The 16352-nt window shown below is 36.4% G+C and overlaps 1 protein-coding gene across 1 annotated transcript in view; it reads left to right on the top strand.

The window, feature by feature from the left end:
- Positions 1-16352, top strand: part of nrg2a (neuregulin 2a) — a 236168-nt gene that overhangs the window by 103907 nt on the left and 115909 nt on the right. The window contains exons 3-4 of the mRNA XM_072913761.1: positions 5467-5629; positions 8805-8923. Coding sequence (XP_072769862.1) covers positions 5467-5629; positions 8805-8923 — 282 coding nt within the window. The remainder of the gene's footprint in view (positions 1-5466; positions 5630-8804; positions 8924-16352) is intronic.

Here is a 16352-nt window from a genome sequence, read left to right as displayed (position 1 = left end):
ATCTTCACTTCCTGACTGCAAGCTGCTGGCAGAAGAAGCCCATGACAGGCTGCCACTGATGTAAAAATAGAAGCTTTTGCATTTATCTTTCTTTGAGCTATTTTGATTTTGACATTTCTTTGTTTCTTGTGGTCATGGAGCTGAAGACTGCGGAAATTGTTCTTTTTTTTTTTTTACGTCTAAACTAGTTTTTTCTTAATGTTGTTTTTACTTGCTCATCTTTCTCAACTTGTTTTGTTAAGTTTTCGCTAACGCTTTAATTATAACCAGGGTGTTTATTTAGCTAAAGCGCAAAAAAGGACGATGCGTTTATTGGATGCAGGCAAACAGTTATTTCTGCAATTTTTAAAACATATTTCATCATTACGTTTTCTTACTTTAACACTTTTTTGTGTATATTTTGTTTACAACAATGTACTTGGTCACATAGGTGTGAACCACTCATCTTACTCTGTTCCTGTGCCTTATATGCCACAGTCTCCACTTTTCTTTTTAACTTGTCCTGTCCAGCTACTCAGGCAAATCATATTGTTGATGTAAGTAGATGCCCATATCTGCTGTACAGGTTTACTTTACAAAAGGGAAGTGTGGAATACTTCTCTTGTTGCCTTGTTTGTATTTGACTTTATTAAATATATATATTTATTGTTTGGCACAGGAAGGGATAAAAAAGGAGAAAACCAGAAGGGGGAATGTGGGGGACAAGATGGGGATATGACAGAAAGAGACAACAACATCAGCAAATACGATATGAACAAATATGATACCAAAAATATAAACAAAGAACCAGTTAATGCAGTAGATTGTAATATTATAAAAATGACCATAAACATTATTGCATTACAACTGGAACAATAAAAAAACCAAATAGAAATAATTGATAATGAATAATAATAATTACCTCTACTATCAACATTACAATCGTTTCAAATGCCACAATACACAAGTGTAATGAATACTTGACTTACAAAAGAAAACATTTAAGGGGCGGGGAGCTCATTGTATTAACCTTATACATTGTTATGGTAATACAAGGTTAAGCTTAAGCAGTATCGTGCTTCAACCCAGTTTCCCTCAGAGGGTGGGGAAACATCATTACTATGTTTGATTAAATGTAATATGTGTATTTATATGTGCATGTGTATGTACAGTGTGTATGTATGTATGTTTGTACAGTGAATGTGCGTGTGGATGTATATAAACGGTCCATTTTCTTCCAGCCCTCAGTCTCCTCTTGAATAAATTCCTGTAGCCATCATTGCTTTGCGAAGAAGCAAACGCAGGAGACAATCATTGACCTCCATTGTTGTTATTTTTACATGTCTTGTTCCGACTGATAGGGTCAGTGCTGCATGTTTTTTGCCGTTTACTTTTGGTACTATTTGGCGAGTTAACTTACGATAAAATACATTCATATATAGTGGTGCCTCAGTTTTTGTTTTTAATCACTTCCAAAAAGTCAGACGGAAAGCTCTGGAACACTCTGCCCCTCCATGTTGGAACTGCTCCAACAGTGGAGTGTTTTAAGTTTCGTCTTAAGACCCACTTTTATTCTCTGGCTTTTAACACTATGTGAGTTGTGTGGTCCTCTGTGTTTTTAAATTTGTATTTCTATTTATTGTTTTAATTGGTTTTACCCTTTAAAAACGTTTTTTTTGTATTGTTTTTATATTTATTTATTTTGTTTTTATTCAGTCATTGGGGGAGCTAAGGATAGTATTTGAATCTAGTTTTTAATATTTTTGTGCAGCACTTTGGAAACATTTTTGTTGTTTAAATGCGCTATATAATGAAAGTGGATTAGATTGGATTGGATTGGATTGGATTGGATTGAAAATCTAATCATACAAGAACTGTATATATGTTCCCCATAAAAAAATAACATACCATAGCACCTCAACTTATGAGCCTATTTGGTTCTGTGACAGAGCCCTTAACTCTCATGTGTCAAACTCAAGGCCCAGGGGCCAGAAAGGGGTCACTACAATATTTTATATGGCCCAGCACATACTGTATTTTAGATAGCTCGCCATGTCATTTCATGTGGTCTGCCCCATAATTTATTGTGGACTGTCACGTCATAAAGTATGGTCTGCCACATCATTTAAAGTGGTCTACCACATACTGTAATTCATTGTGGTCTGCCACATCATTTTAATGTGGTCTGGTACATTATTTATTGGGGTCTGACACATAATTCAAAGTGGTCTGCCACATAATTCATTGTGGTCTACCACATAATTTAATGTGGTCTACCACATAATTTAATGTGGTCTGCCACATAATTTTATGTGGCCCTCCAAGTGCAGCCATAATTGTGACGTGGCCCTCAATAAAAAAAAGTTTGACACCCCAGCCTAAACTCAAAACACTTGTAACTCAAACAAACAAATCGATTTAATTGGTGCTTGCTTCTACCAAAACAGCACCATTTTATCATATAACATAATTTTTTTAGCTCAACATATTATTGTAAAAAATACAACACAATAGAATGTACCAATAACTACCTTAGTTATATAAAGTAATTTAATAACAATATACATCATTTACCTTGAAGAGAGGACTTCTCCAGTATCTACTTTTGACTGCTTCTCTATCAAACACACCATAAGCAATGTTTTCTTATTTTCATTGACAAAGTTCCACTGTTTGAATATTATTTTTACTTTCTTGGCATTCTCAATCTGGCTCAATGCAGACTAGCAGTGATAGCCTCAAACTGTTTCACACTCCGTCATGTTTTTGATTATTTATTTTTCTAATTCAATTAATATCATCCACTTCTTCTGAGCACTTTTCTTCACTCTCACTCACTTCCTCCGCATGGGGGGAAAACAAAGTCAAATAATGTCAGCGAGTAAGAGCAAATGTTTAGGGCGGATCTTACAGGGTTCCCTGTGACATTTCTACGCCAACTAATGGCGGGGATGCATGTAACGCAAATGTTTGCTTACAACTTAAAGAATAACAATTAGTCGAGAGACTGCTCTTATCTTACCATGAATTGATAAACGTGGACCCCGACTTAAAAACGTTGCAAAAACTTATTCGGGTGTTACCATTTAGTGGTCAATTGTACGGAATATGTACTGTACTGTGCAATCTACTAATACAAGTTTCAATCAATCAATCAATCATCTCAAAACACATTTTCTAAAGAATAATTATAAAAAAAATATGAAATACATACAAAAATGAATAAAACACACAAATTAACATTTAACATTACTTTTGCTTTTATCAAATAATGGTGAGTACGCTGCCATCGTACTTTGCCACAAGTTATTTCTTAAATTCAATAGTGTTTCTTACCTTTTTTTTTTTTAATCAAAGTGCTGGCACTTCCATTTTTCTATGACCCCATGAGAACTTATTTTGCAGTCATACTCAATAAAAGTATAGAGATTGAGTCACCAATGCAAACGGACTAGTTTGTTACATGCAACGTTTGACTCTAAGATAACAGATACAGTATACACAAAGCAGGGTAATCTCTTTCTGAAAAAACTGTGTCAAACATAACCATAAGAAAAGTGAGGCACAAAAAAAACGAGGTACTTCGAGTATGTATTTTTAAATGAATGACTGCAGGGGTTTGTGACTCAAGTCGCTTAGCTATGTGTAGAAGTTCATACTCAATTCTTTAGAGCAGTGGTCCCCAACCACCGGACTGCGGACCGGTACCGGTCCGTGTATCGATTGGTACCGGGCCGCACAAGAAAAAATAAATAAATAATAATAATATATATATATATATATATATATATATTTTTTTTTAATTAAATCAACATAAAAAACACAAGACACGCTTACAATTAGTGCACCTACATTATATATCAATATAGATCAATACAGTCTGCAGGGATACAGTCTGTAAGTACACATGATTGTATTTTTTTATTACAAAAAAAATAAAAAAATAAAAAAATAAAAACCCGGTCCGTGGGACAAATTTTCAAGCGTAGACCAATCCGCGGTTCCAAAAAGGTTGGGGACCACTGCTTTAGAGCAATGGTTCTCAAACTTTGTTCACCAAGTACCACATCAAAAAACACTTGGCCTTCCCAAGTACCATCACAATGACCAACATTAAAATACAGTTGCGTAGTAGGCCTAAACATTCATTAAAAACAAGGCAGAGATGTTCTTTACAAGTATAGTTAGTATTTTGGCCAATGTAACATTACACACATTTTGAACAGTAACACTGTGTTTTAATATTTACTTATTCTTTGGCATACCACTAGATGGAGCCCGCCTACCAATCAATCAATCTATCAATCAATGCTTATTTATATAGCCCTAAATCACAAGTGTCTCAAAGGGCTGCACGAGCCACAACGATATCCTCGGTACAGAGCCCACATAAGGGCAAGGAAAAACTCACCCCAGTGGGACGTACCACCGTTTGAGAATCCCTGCTTTGGAGAATGCTTACCTTTGGATTAGAATCCGTTACTCTGTAGTAAAGTGTGCACATTTTTTCAATAATCAAATTTAAAGAGCATCACTATCGCCATATTGCACATTATTTCCATGCATTGTTCTTGTGTAACCACATGCATGCAAGGTCTACACACACTTCATATTCAGTACAGCCAGTGGTTCCTTTTGTCACATGCGTGAGTTAACGTGAACGATGACCCAAATGTATCACAACTTGCAACCAGACAGCCAATGTAAAACATGCAGCATCATGGAGGCTTTGTCTCTCCTGGTGGACTTTATCAGGTCAGGGAAGTAGGACACTTTCTCCAAAAAGAGGACGAGCAGGGGGGGGATTTTTGATGCACCTCTGTTTGAAGTCGCTTTAAAGGCATCACAACTGCCATTTTTTGACATCCTTAACAGCTGGAATCGTATTAGTCAGCGAAGCATCCACATGATATCGTGAATGGGGAGAGTTTGTGTGTAAGGGGGATTGTGGGGGAGGGGGCATCTTGGCCATCCCCTGATTGACCCTCGTTCACCCCGGTTCACTCACTCCCACCCTGGGAGTGAGTCTTCTCTTAAACGTGCGTGCAGCTGTCAGCTGGCAAGTGTTTGTGCGAGTGTGTGTTCTGCATGTACAGTATGGATGTGTCACTTTTCATTACTGGACATGACAGCTCATTTGGCCACACCGCAGCCTATATATGCAGTTTATGCAGTGACAATGGATTGTTTGCTGTCATAGCTTCAGGTGATCGTGTGCTTGCGAGAAAAGCAGATTGCAATTCCACCTGTTTTTGTTAGCTTGACGTCAACTTGATAATGCCCCTGGTGACAACATCTGCTGGCCACATGAGAGAGTTGTTAGCTGGGTCCACTGAGGGACAATTGGCTGCTTACTGCCTCCGTGACTCCCTTTTTTGTGCTAAAACACGTACACACAATGTTGCATAAGTTGTGCAAGTCAAAATGTGTCCGCTGAGAAATGCACACTAAGACATACGTTTCTCTTTTTTTTTCTCTCCTCTATAGCTTCGGCTCCAAAGTTAAAACCAATGAAGAATCCATCAATAGTGGACGAGGGAAGCAAGCTCACAGTCAAGTGTGAGGCCACGGGGAACCCTCTCCCCACCTACCGCTGGTTCAAAGACGGCATCGAGCTCAAAGGCAAGAAAATTAGGATAAAGAACAGCCAGTGAGTATCAAACATTTATTAACATCGAGAACACATTCTGTCCCCACAAAATTATCACCTTTCTCTTTTAGAGATATGTCACATTACTGTGAGTAGTGTTTTGCCTGAAATAGTGCTACATTGATATTCCTTATTCTACTATTTGTATATATATGTGTAAATGATCATGATTGTTATAAATATTATCATCATCATTATTGTTATTGTTATTGTTATCATTATTTGAATTTTCCTGTTTTGTAAAAAAAAAAAAAAAAAAGGTTATAATGACAATGACGATAATAATTAAAATAACAATTACAATAACAGTTATTGTAATCATTATTATTATTGTTTTGTGGGAAAAGTAATTGTTGCACCTATTATTTTACAATATTGTTTTATGAATATATTTCCAACATGTAGTGTCTGTTTTAGATTAAATAGTACATTGAGTGATATTTTGCCTAAAACTCTGCTACATAAATCTTTGAATCTTAATTGAAAAATAACATTTATGTACATTTATATATTATTATCATTATTATTATTATTATTGTTATTATTATTATTATTATTATTATTATTATTATTAATAATATTGTTATATTATTGTTAAAATATATTATTATAATTATTATTGACTGTGATAATAATAATAATAATAATATTATTTAGTATTATATGAAACTATAAAGTAATATTGAAACACTTATTAACACCGTTTTTTAAAAAATTTTTTTTTTTTGGACATTTGTTATTTTAGGAACAAAGCATTTGATGATTATTGTACTTAATGTTATTGTTTTTATTTTTATTATCATTTTATGAAACTATTACTTGATAACTGTTGCACTATTGTTTTGTGGGAAAAGTAATTGTTGCACCTATTATTTTACAATATTGTTTTATGAATATATTTCCAACATGTAGTGTCTGTTTTGGATTAAATAGTACATTGAATGGTATTTTGCCTAAAATTGTGCTACTTAAATCTTTGAATCTTAATTAAAAAATAACATTTATGTACATTTATACATTATTATTATTATTATTAATATTGTTATATTATTGTTAAAATATATAATTATTATTATTATTAACTGTAATAATAATAATAATAATATTATTTAGTATTATATGAAAATATAAAGTAATAATGAAACACTTATCAACACCGTTTTTTGAAATTATTATTATTATTTTTTGGACATTTATCATTTTATGTATTATTGTATATAATTATTGTACTTAATGTTATTGTTTTTATTTTTATTATTATTTTATGAAACTATTACTTGATAACTGTTGCACTATTGCTATTATTATTTCATTAATTTGTAGAAATGTGTTAAAAAACAAAAAAACCAAAAAAACAACAACGTTAATATCTATCCGTTTTATCAACTTATATCAAAAACATACAATTCTGAAGTATATTTATGGCGTTTACTGCTCACTCCAGACTTTGTTTACCCGCTAACTTTAGGAACTATCCATCCATCCATTTTCTACCGCTTGTCCCTTTTGGGGTGGGGTGGGGGGGGGGGGGGGGGGGGCTGGAGCCTATCTCAGCTGCATTCAGGCGGTAGCCGGGGTACACCCTGGACAAGTCACCACCTCATCACAGGACCAACACAGATAGACAGACAACATTCACACTCACATTCACACACTAGGGCCAATTTAGTGTTGCCAATCAACCTCCCAGGTGCATGTCTTTGGAGGTGGGAGGGAGCCGGAGTACCCGGAGGGAACCCACACAATCACGGGGAGAACATGCAAACTCCACACAGAGAAACCCGGAGCCCGGTGATCGAACCCACAACCTTCGTATTGTGAGGCACATGCACTAACCCCTGGTCCATCCGTGCTGCCCCCACTTTAGGAAATAAAAATGTAAAAGTTAGCATAGGAGGTTTCTTAATTTTCTCAAGCTGCCACAACACCCTTTAGTCTCCTGGCGCCTCATAGGTGAGACACACTAAATAGGTCTTCATCGTCTAGAGCAGTGTTTTTCAACCGTGAGATATTGTTTGGTGTGCCATGGGAAATTATGTAATTTCTCCTAATTGGGTTATTTTGCAAACCAGTAATTATTGTCTGTGCTCTCTAGAGATCGGCAGAGTAACCGTATAATACTCTTCCATATCAGTAGGTGGCAGCCGGTAGCTAACTGCTTTGTGGATGTCGGGGACATGTTTGTCGTGATCACAACATACAGACGACAGCGGGAGGCAGCGTGCAGGTAAAAAGGTATCTAATGCTTAAACCAAAAATAAACAAAAGGCATTGAAGCTTAGGGATGGCTATGCAAAACAAAACTAAAACTGAACTGGCTGCAAAGGAAACAAAAACAGAATGCTGGACGACAGCAAAGACTTACAGCGCGTGGAGCAGACGGCGTCCACAAAGTACATCCGTACATGACATGACAATCAACAGCAAAATAGGAGCGCAAGACAATAACTAAAACACTACACACAGTAAAACACCAAAAAACTCTAATAAGTCACGGTGTGATGTGACAGGTCGTGACAGTACACCTACTTTGAGACGAGCTATAGTGATGCATGGTTAGTTATGGTTTGAATTCATATCCAACAATTGCGAGAACAACTTTTTATTGTCAATATCGGCTGCTGAGTTTCATTTTTTTTTTATGTTTTCTGCTAGTGGTGTGCCTCGGGATTTTTTCAATGAAAAACAATGGGCCTTGGCTCAAAAAGGGTTGAAAAACACTGCTCTAGAGAGGCTTTCTTAGATTTAAAATAGCTGCAGTACCATTTTCACCACCGAGTCAAAGTGGCAGCACTGAGCCCTGCACTCTGAATAATTCATGCTCCTATTCCATTCTGTGTCTGCGTGGCTAATAATAACAATGATGCAATTAATACGATAGGAGCAGGTGAATTAGGTACAAGAAAAAGACACTGAGATACGTTGAACTGCAGCAGTATTTTTTTTTTTTTAAAGCTGACAAAGATGGAAGATATTTGGGAACCTTAATGACCTCCATGCGCTGTGTTAAGTATTATTCTATGCACTCCCTAATCAGCACCTATGCCTTCCTATCAAAGCAGAGGCCCGTTGCCATGCGTCCTCTTGTCCTGTGGTCTGCCTGGCCGCGTTTCCATGTCGCTTCCTCCCTGTCCAGATTCCCCTGACTCAGCTGTGCGAGTGTTGTCTCCCACAGGAAAAACTCCAGACTGCAGATCAACAGAGCGAAACTGGGGGATTCTGGGAATTACACATGTGTGGTGGAAAACCTGCTGGGAAAGGACAACTCCACTGGCACTATAAACGTCCAAAGCAGTAAGTACTGGCATTGTTTCGGACTTTGTTCTCCTGCCAATCATAAGTGGGCATCACAAACACGGTAGTCACTTTAACCCCTCGCAATACACGATCGAAAACACAGCTGAGATCTGTCAAAAAGTGTCCATCTTTGATTGAGCGTAGTCGCTGAAAAACTCTTAATAACGGCTGATTGTTCAGTTTATGTAGTGGTGTGTGATATTGCTATTGGCTGCACAAGTGGAGCGGATATAAGTCATGTGCTTTTTGCTTCTGTACAAGCAAGGATGTGTCGCTATCGGCTGTCTGAGTGGCAACAATGCACACCACAGCTTGTCTGCAGTGCTGACCGTGACTAGAAGAAAAGTCCACATTTTTCACAAAGGAACGTCAGCAGTATCAAGTGTTTATTCATTAGACCAGGGGTAGGGAACCTATGGCTCTAGAGCCAGATGTGGCTCTTTTGATGACTGCATCTGGCTCTCAGATAAATCTTAGCTGACATTGCTTAACACGATAAGTAATGAATAATTCAGCTGGTAATCACAGTGTTAAAAATAACGTTCAAAATATAAAACATTCTCATGCATTTTAATCCATCCATCCGTTTTCTACCGCACCTGTTCAAGAAGTCGCATTAATGGTAAGAAGTATTTTATTTATTATTGGTTAGCTTCAGAATAACAATGTTATTAAAAAGAATAAGATACTTATTATACTCTAAAAATGTTGGTCTTACTTAAAAATGCACGCATTTAGTTGTATTCAGTGTTAAAAAATATTATTTGGCTCTTACGGAAATACATTTTAAAATATTTGGCTTTCATGGCTCTCTCAGCCAAAAAGGTTCCCGACCTCTGCATTAGACCCTTAACAATCTTTATCTAAAGGCAGGAAACAAACATCTCCTCTGACCGAAACTGAAAACGTTCATAATATCCCGACTTTTTTCTTTTCATTTCAAACATTCTGACTTTAATTCTTGTGGAATTCCATCAACTTCACTTAAAGCAAAAAAAAAAAACAGTCCCTGTAAAGTTGCAATGTTATGTGCAATGTTTGTGATCTTACAACCTTTTTTCTCCCGAAGATTGCAACTTTACTCTTGTTGTGGTTTTTTAAGGCACATTTGTGTTTTTACTCGTAAAATCACTATAAAAGTTATGACTTTTTCTTGTAAGTATCAAAATACTGCTTTAATTTCTGAATGTCATGACTTTTTTTTCCTAAAATGTGCATCATTTTGCCCCCCAAAAATACAATCGTGTTCATGTAACGTTGCGGCGTTTTTTTTCTTCTTCAATAATTAAAGTTATTTCAGCTATTCAATCAATCAATCAATCAATCAATGTTTATTTATATAGCCCTAAATCACAAGTGTCTCAAAGGGCTGCACAAGCCACAACGACATCCTCGGTATAGCCCACATAAGGGCAAGGAAAAACTCACCCCAGTGGGACGTCGATGTTATTCTCATCACATATGTAGTTTATCTGTAAAAAGACTATTATTTAGTATTTTAGTAATTTCGTATCTTAATGATATTTTGCTGCTGGAAAATTGTTTAGAAATTTCAACTTTATTTACAAGTTTTTGTAAATTGATTTTATTCATTTAAAAAAATAACACTACTTTGGTAAAATGTTAATACCAATGTAATTTTTATTTACATTTTTCTACAGATGTTTTCTCCAAAAACGTTTTCATTTCCAGACAAAGTGATGACATTCTTTCTAAAATTGCAACGTTATTCCCATAATATTGACAGTAAACTTTTTTCCCGTAATAATACGACACTATTTTTGTGCTATTGTGGCTTTTATTTCTTCATTAGACTTAGACTTAGACTTAGACAAACTTTAATGATCCACAAGGGAAATTGTTCAACACAGTAGCTCAGTTACAATGATGGAAAGTGTAAGGGTGGAAAGAACAATGCAGGTATAAATAGACTAATATAGCGATAAAAAATCCAACATATATACTATAAAAATATTCTCACTTTACTTGTTAAAAAGATATATGTACCTCTTTTATCCTCATAACATTAATATGTTGTTTTCCTACAAAATATAGAAATATATCTATTTGGGTACTTTTTTTTCTTGAAAAATCACAACTTGGTTAATATACTTTGTTCTTGTTTCATTGCACTTTTTTTTGTAAAACTACAGCCCTCTTCCTATAAAATAGGAAAAAACATTTTTTTTGCAGCATTATGACATTATGTTTTGCAAAATATTAACTTTATTTCCATGGAAATGACAACCGTACAACTTTATTCTAACTTTATTCTATATTCTTTATACTTTATTCATCCTCTTAAACAATGTATTTTTTATAAAATTATGGCTTTTCCTATGAAATATCCCAACGCTCCTACGTTAAATGTGACTTCGGTCTTGTAATACTACAACTCTATCCTTGTAACATGGAAACATTGTTTTTCTCCTGATGTTATTACAGCATGATTATTTTCTTTTCAAGTTTCCCCCTTTGACCTGACTATAATAACATTTTAGGACTTTGCCGCTGTAGTAAAAGAGAGGAAGCGATGTTCTTATGATACAGTATGGTGTTTTGTATTTTTCCAAGCAAGCATGCGTGATGACATATCCGTGCTACTGCTGACAAAACATACTGATCGTGTTTTACTCTTTTTCAAGAGAGAGATGGAATGAGCAAGTTCCTCTTTACGCACCACAGTGGAGATATCGTCACTCTCCTTGCTGACCTTGGCAGCGGGCTCATTTCTGTAGACATCCTTCTCTGACACGAGAGGCGAGCTGTGGCCGCCGAGGAGGAGAAAAAAAAGGAAGCGAATGGAGTCTAGCCGTCACTCAGTGCCCTTGTATGCTCACTGAGGCGCAGAGCTCGCTCCTTCTTCGCTCTTTTTATCCGACCTGTTATTGTTTACAGTCGGCAGCGCCACTGCAGTAGCAGATCTTTGCAAATAATGAAAAGGCTCTTTGTGCCAGAAAAAACAACATGCAGGTCTCATTGCCAGCAAACAGATAAGAAGCCAACCACATCCAGTTGAGATTCCCATCTAGATGACATGCCTTCTGCTGACACGGAAACATTACACAGATTTGTATGCAACATTCAAGGATGGCGACAGCTCCCACGTTTAATTGCGAACTTTGAAATCAAATATCGCGGTTTAGAGATGAAGAAGTCAAGTGGCAGTCCCTGGCGGGAGAGCACCTGTTTGCCGAAATGTCTTCTGAAGGCAAAGCTACATGCGAAGGTGAAACTCTATACATACATATATATATATATATATATATATATATATATATATATATATATATATATATATATACCGTATTTTTCGGAGTATAAGTCGCACCAGAGTATCAGTCGCACCTGCCGAAAATGCATATTAAAGAAGGAAAAAAACATATATAAGTCGCACTGGAGCATAAGTCGCATTTTTGGGGGAAATTTATTTGATAAAACCCAACACCATGTATAGACATTTGAAAGGCAATTTAAAATAAATAAAGAATAGTGAACAACAGGCTGAATAAGTGTACGTTATATGACGCATAAATAACCAACTGAGAACGTGCCTGGTATGTTAACGTAACATATTATGGTAAGAGTCATTCAAATAACTCATTCTCATTCAATGTGTTTTCTTTATTTTCAAGACTATTTACATTGTAGATTGTCACTGAAGGCATCAAAACCATGAATGAACACATGTGGAGTTATGTACGTCACAAAAAAAGGTGAAATAACTGAAAACATGTTATATATTCTAGTTTCTTCAAAATAGCCACCCTTTGCTCTGATTACTGCTTTGCACACTCTTGGCATTCTCTAGATGAGCTTCAAGATGTCGTCACCTGAAATGGTTTTCATTTCACATAGTTTTGATGCCTTCAGTGACAATCTATGATATAAATAGTCATGAAAATACAGAAAATGCATTGAAATGAGAAGGTATGTCCAAACTTTTGGCCTGTACTATATATATATATATATATATATATATATATATATATATATATATATATATATATATATATATATATATATATATATATATACATACTCACTCACGTATGCATGCACAGGTGCACCACATCCATTGGCATTACAGTAAATATCATATTACAAAAGCATGCGCGCCCAGTCGCAAATGAGACATGAGCGTGAACACCTTTGAAGGTAAAGAGATATAGGAGGACATTTCTTGCCCGTGTGGCGTGAGGGAATGATATTATACCATAAGAAATAATATCATTTTAAATAATCAGTTCCAATGTCAAACTGTGAGCATCAGTAAAAAGTGTTTTTTTATGTAACATGTATTGCTGGGATGTTACTGACGTCACGTCCGGCTCACGTCCCGCCCAGTGAATACTGGTGGTGGTCAAGCTAGCTCGGTTTTCAATGGGTACGAGGCGCCATTTAACCTTTCTCGAAGAAAAAATGCTTTCGGCTGTACAAATCGTTTAAATTGCAGAAAAGATGAACATTTCTTCAGAGTTCCTCCAGAGGTAATTAAAAAGGGAGAAATAGTGCAAGATTTCACGAAGCTACGAGAAGCATGGAACTCACACTGTAGTCTCAGGGAGCACAGTGGAAGAATGCATGAGTTTGCAGTGATCACTCCGTTAAAGGTTTGTTTGATGTACTTTTAACGTTCATTGTTTCCTATTTAAGTATTATCTTGATATTATTCGTATTTCTTCAACACATGTTTGCTACGAGTGTCTTGTAAAGCACCAACTCGGCAAGTCTAAATAAAAGAAAGCAAATGTCAGCCAATACTAAAAGAGTTAAGTTTTACCAAGGACAACAATCATGAATAAGGCTTCCAGCACATACACAATGTTGACATCTATAGTTATATTTTCATAAAGACGGGGAAAAACACGCTACTTGTAAACGGCGCGTGCAACAGCAACAGACATGACAGTAGACGTGGAGTTAAATCATGAAATGCAACCTTACCCGAGCAAAAACAAGGCATGATACCAGTTTCTTTGACCCAGCCACACACAAAGAAGTTGTAGACCTCCGTGCTTTTCCAAGTTTCCATCTGTTTTGTCGTGTAGAATGGCGTCTGGAGCACAATAGTTCCATATGTCTGAGAACGCAACTGGCGTATAATCCTTTAACTCGACAAATCTTTTTTTGATAAAGTATAAGGATCTATTCCATTGCATAGTCAACTTTTTTGCTTGTGTCTGCATTTTGCAGGAAGATTTAAGCCTCTTTTGTATTCAAAGAGTTTGCGCGCGGTACAACTGCTATCTTGGCTTGGTTGACCACTGGTTCCGGGAATAAGTCACAGGTCGGAATACCAGCAATTCCTTGTTAACGGTCATACACGTGTATAAAGGAGTTAACCATTGGGGCTTTTTCAAACAAATGTATATAGTATATAGTAGCAAAGCAATATTGACTATGTGGTACTGAGCAGCCAGGACATGCACATCAACACACATGGTTTTCTTCTGTGGTGTGCTTCACACGAAAAAAAAAAAAAAGTGTAGGATTTGCTGATGACTTTGCACATATTTCCTGTAAAAATAAAATTCATTTCTATAGCATAATTTTATAACCGTATTTCAGTCAAATCAATCGAATGCCATTTATATAGCCCTTAATCACAAGTGCCTCAAAGGGCTTCACAGACCCACAATGACATTCCCTGATCGAAATCTGACGGGGAAATATGTTGGACTTTTAAAGAGGATGCAGGATAAAGTGACAGAAATGGACATTTTTGCATTGTATTATACATCAGGAAGTGTAGTGTAAGACAGTGTTAAAAATAAAACCATCAAAAGCAATCTGCTTTTGTATAAAGTTAAGTTAGGTTAAATGAAATTATTATTATTATTATTTATCTTACGGTATATCAAAAATAATTTGAGCAAAATTTAATTGAAATATTGTCGGTGTGGCCCTCCAGCAGTGCTCAGGTTGCTCATGCGGCCCCCCGGTAAAAATTAATTGCCCACCCCTGACTTACATGAACCTTGATTTTAGGCATATTTTATGCAAAATTCATAATTGGAATAAGACTTTATACATCAGTATCACAGCAACACATGGTGAAAACTTTTAATGTGGGTCTTGAACTGAAAGATGCCTTTCTTATGGGTTAAGTGCAAATATCAATTGTTGTCCACACATTATTCCACACAGTAAACTGCGTGCTAGCACTTCTTTAAATTGCTCCAAACAATGGCCCCACTGTGAGGCCCGTCGTGTGCAGTGACCCCAGGGTGTTTGTCTGTCTACGTGTGTGCGTGTTTGTTTGCTGTTCTATACCAACAAAAAAAAAATGAAAGTCCTATTGTGTTACAGCAGCACGTCTTGTTCTGTCATGCTTCAGGGAAGAAGGCAAGACGGGGCGAATCAGGGTTGGTATGTCCATTGGCCGGGGGGACTAGAGGGCTTACAACATATCCTCCAATAAAAACTGCATTCTGTTATTATTCTAAATACATATTTGCAATAATGTAACTGTAGCTCTGCTTTTGAAAGCGTTGCATTAAGTCGACTGCATGGTTTTGCAACTTCTCCTCATTAAAGGGCTGCAGTGGCGCTTTGCGGTGTGTTGTCGAAGTGGCATGGAGCTGCAGTATGATCAGGAGGGGTGCAAATGGGGATGGACAGAGAGAGAGCGAGAGAGAGAGCGAAGAAGACGAGAGTGCGGATAACGGCGGCGGGGTCAAAAGAAGGGAATGCATGACAGAAAGCAGACTGGGGCATTATACAATAGGAGCGGATATAGGCCAAGAGTGTATAGAGGAACAGACTCAGCCAGCAGGAGGAAGACAAGAAGTTGATGTGTTGCAGAGGAGACTCGTACGCTCTTTCTAGGAAGCAGCTTCGTCAGTCCAAATCTGAATCTGATGTTTATAAAAGAGGAGCGAGTTTGTTGTTTTTAAAAATCCGTCATGGCAATTGTCCATCTTGTGACCGCTGAAGCACTGTGAGAATACCCCTCGCATTTCAACATGTATTTTATTGTATCTTCTCAAGTGACAATATTAGAGACATGGAACTGCGAGTTCGTACACAGCCATTATTGTTTAAACAGCTGAAGACATAAGTAGAATGGGTACCGTTCACATTTGAATCAATAAGGTACCAATTCCTGGTAATAATCCATCCATCCATTTTCTACCGCGTGTCCCTTGACATGTTAATTGTTTAATAAAAATAAAAATAAATGAATAATATTTAACACATTATAATAACTATGATGTCCAGTTTGTGTGTCTTGTTTTCTTACACATCTGAGTCTCAGATGGCAGTAATGATAATATTAAACAAACAAAAGAAGTCTGGAGCTAAATGGGTTATACTTGTATAGTGCTTAAGATTTTGCAAAGTTTTTTAAGCGCAAAAATTACGACAAAAGTGGTGGAGTTGTATTTTCATTTGCACTTAAACTTTATTGAGTTTATTTAAG

The sequence above is a fragment of the Nerophis lumbriciformis genome, linkage group LG09 (genome assembly GCF_033978685.3).
Source record: "Nerophis lumbriciformis linkage group LG09, RoL_Nlum_v2.1, whole genome shotgun sequence".
Taxonomy (NCBI): domain Eukaryota; kingdom Metazoa; phylum Chordata; class Actinopteri; order Syngnathiformes; family Syngnathidae; genus Nerophis; species Nerophis lumbriciformis.
This window is presented reverse-complemented; position numbering and strand designations above follow the sequence as displayed.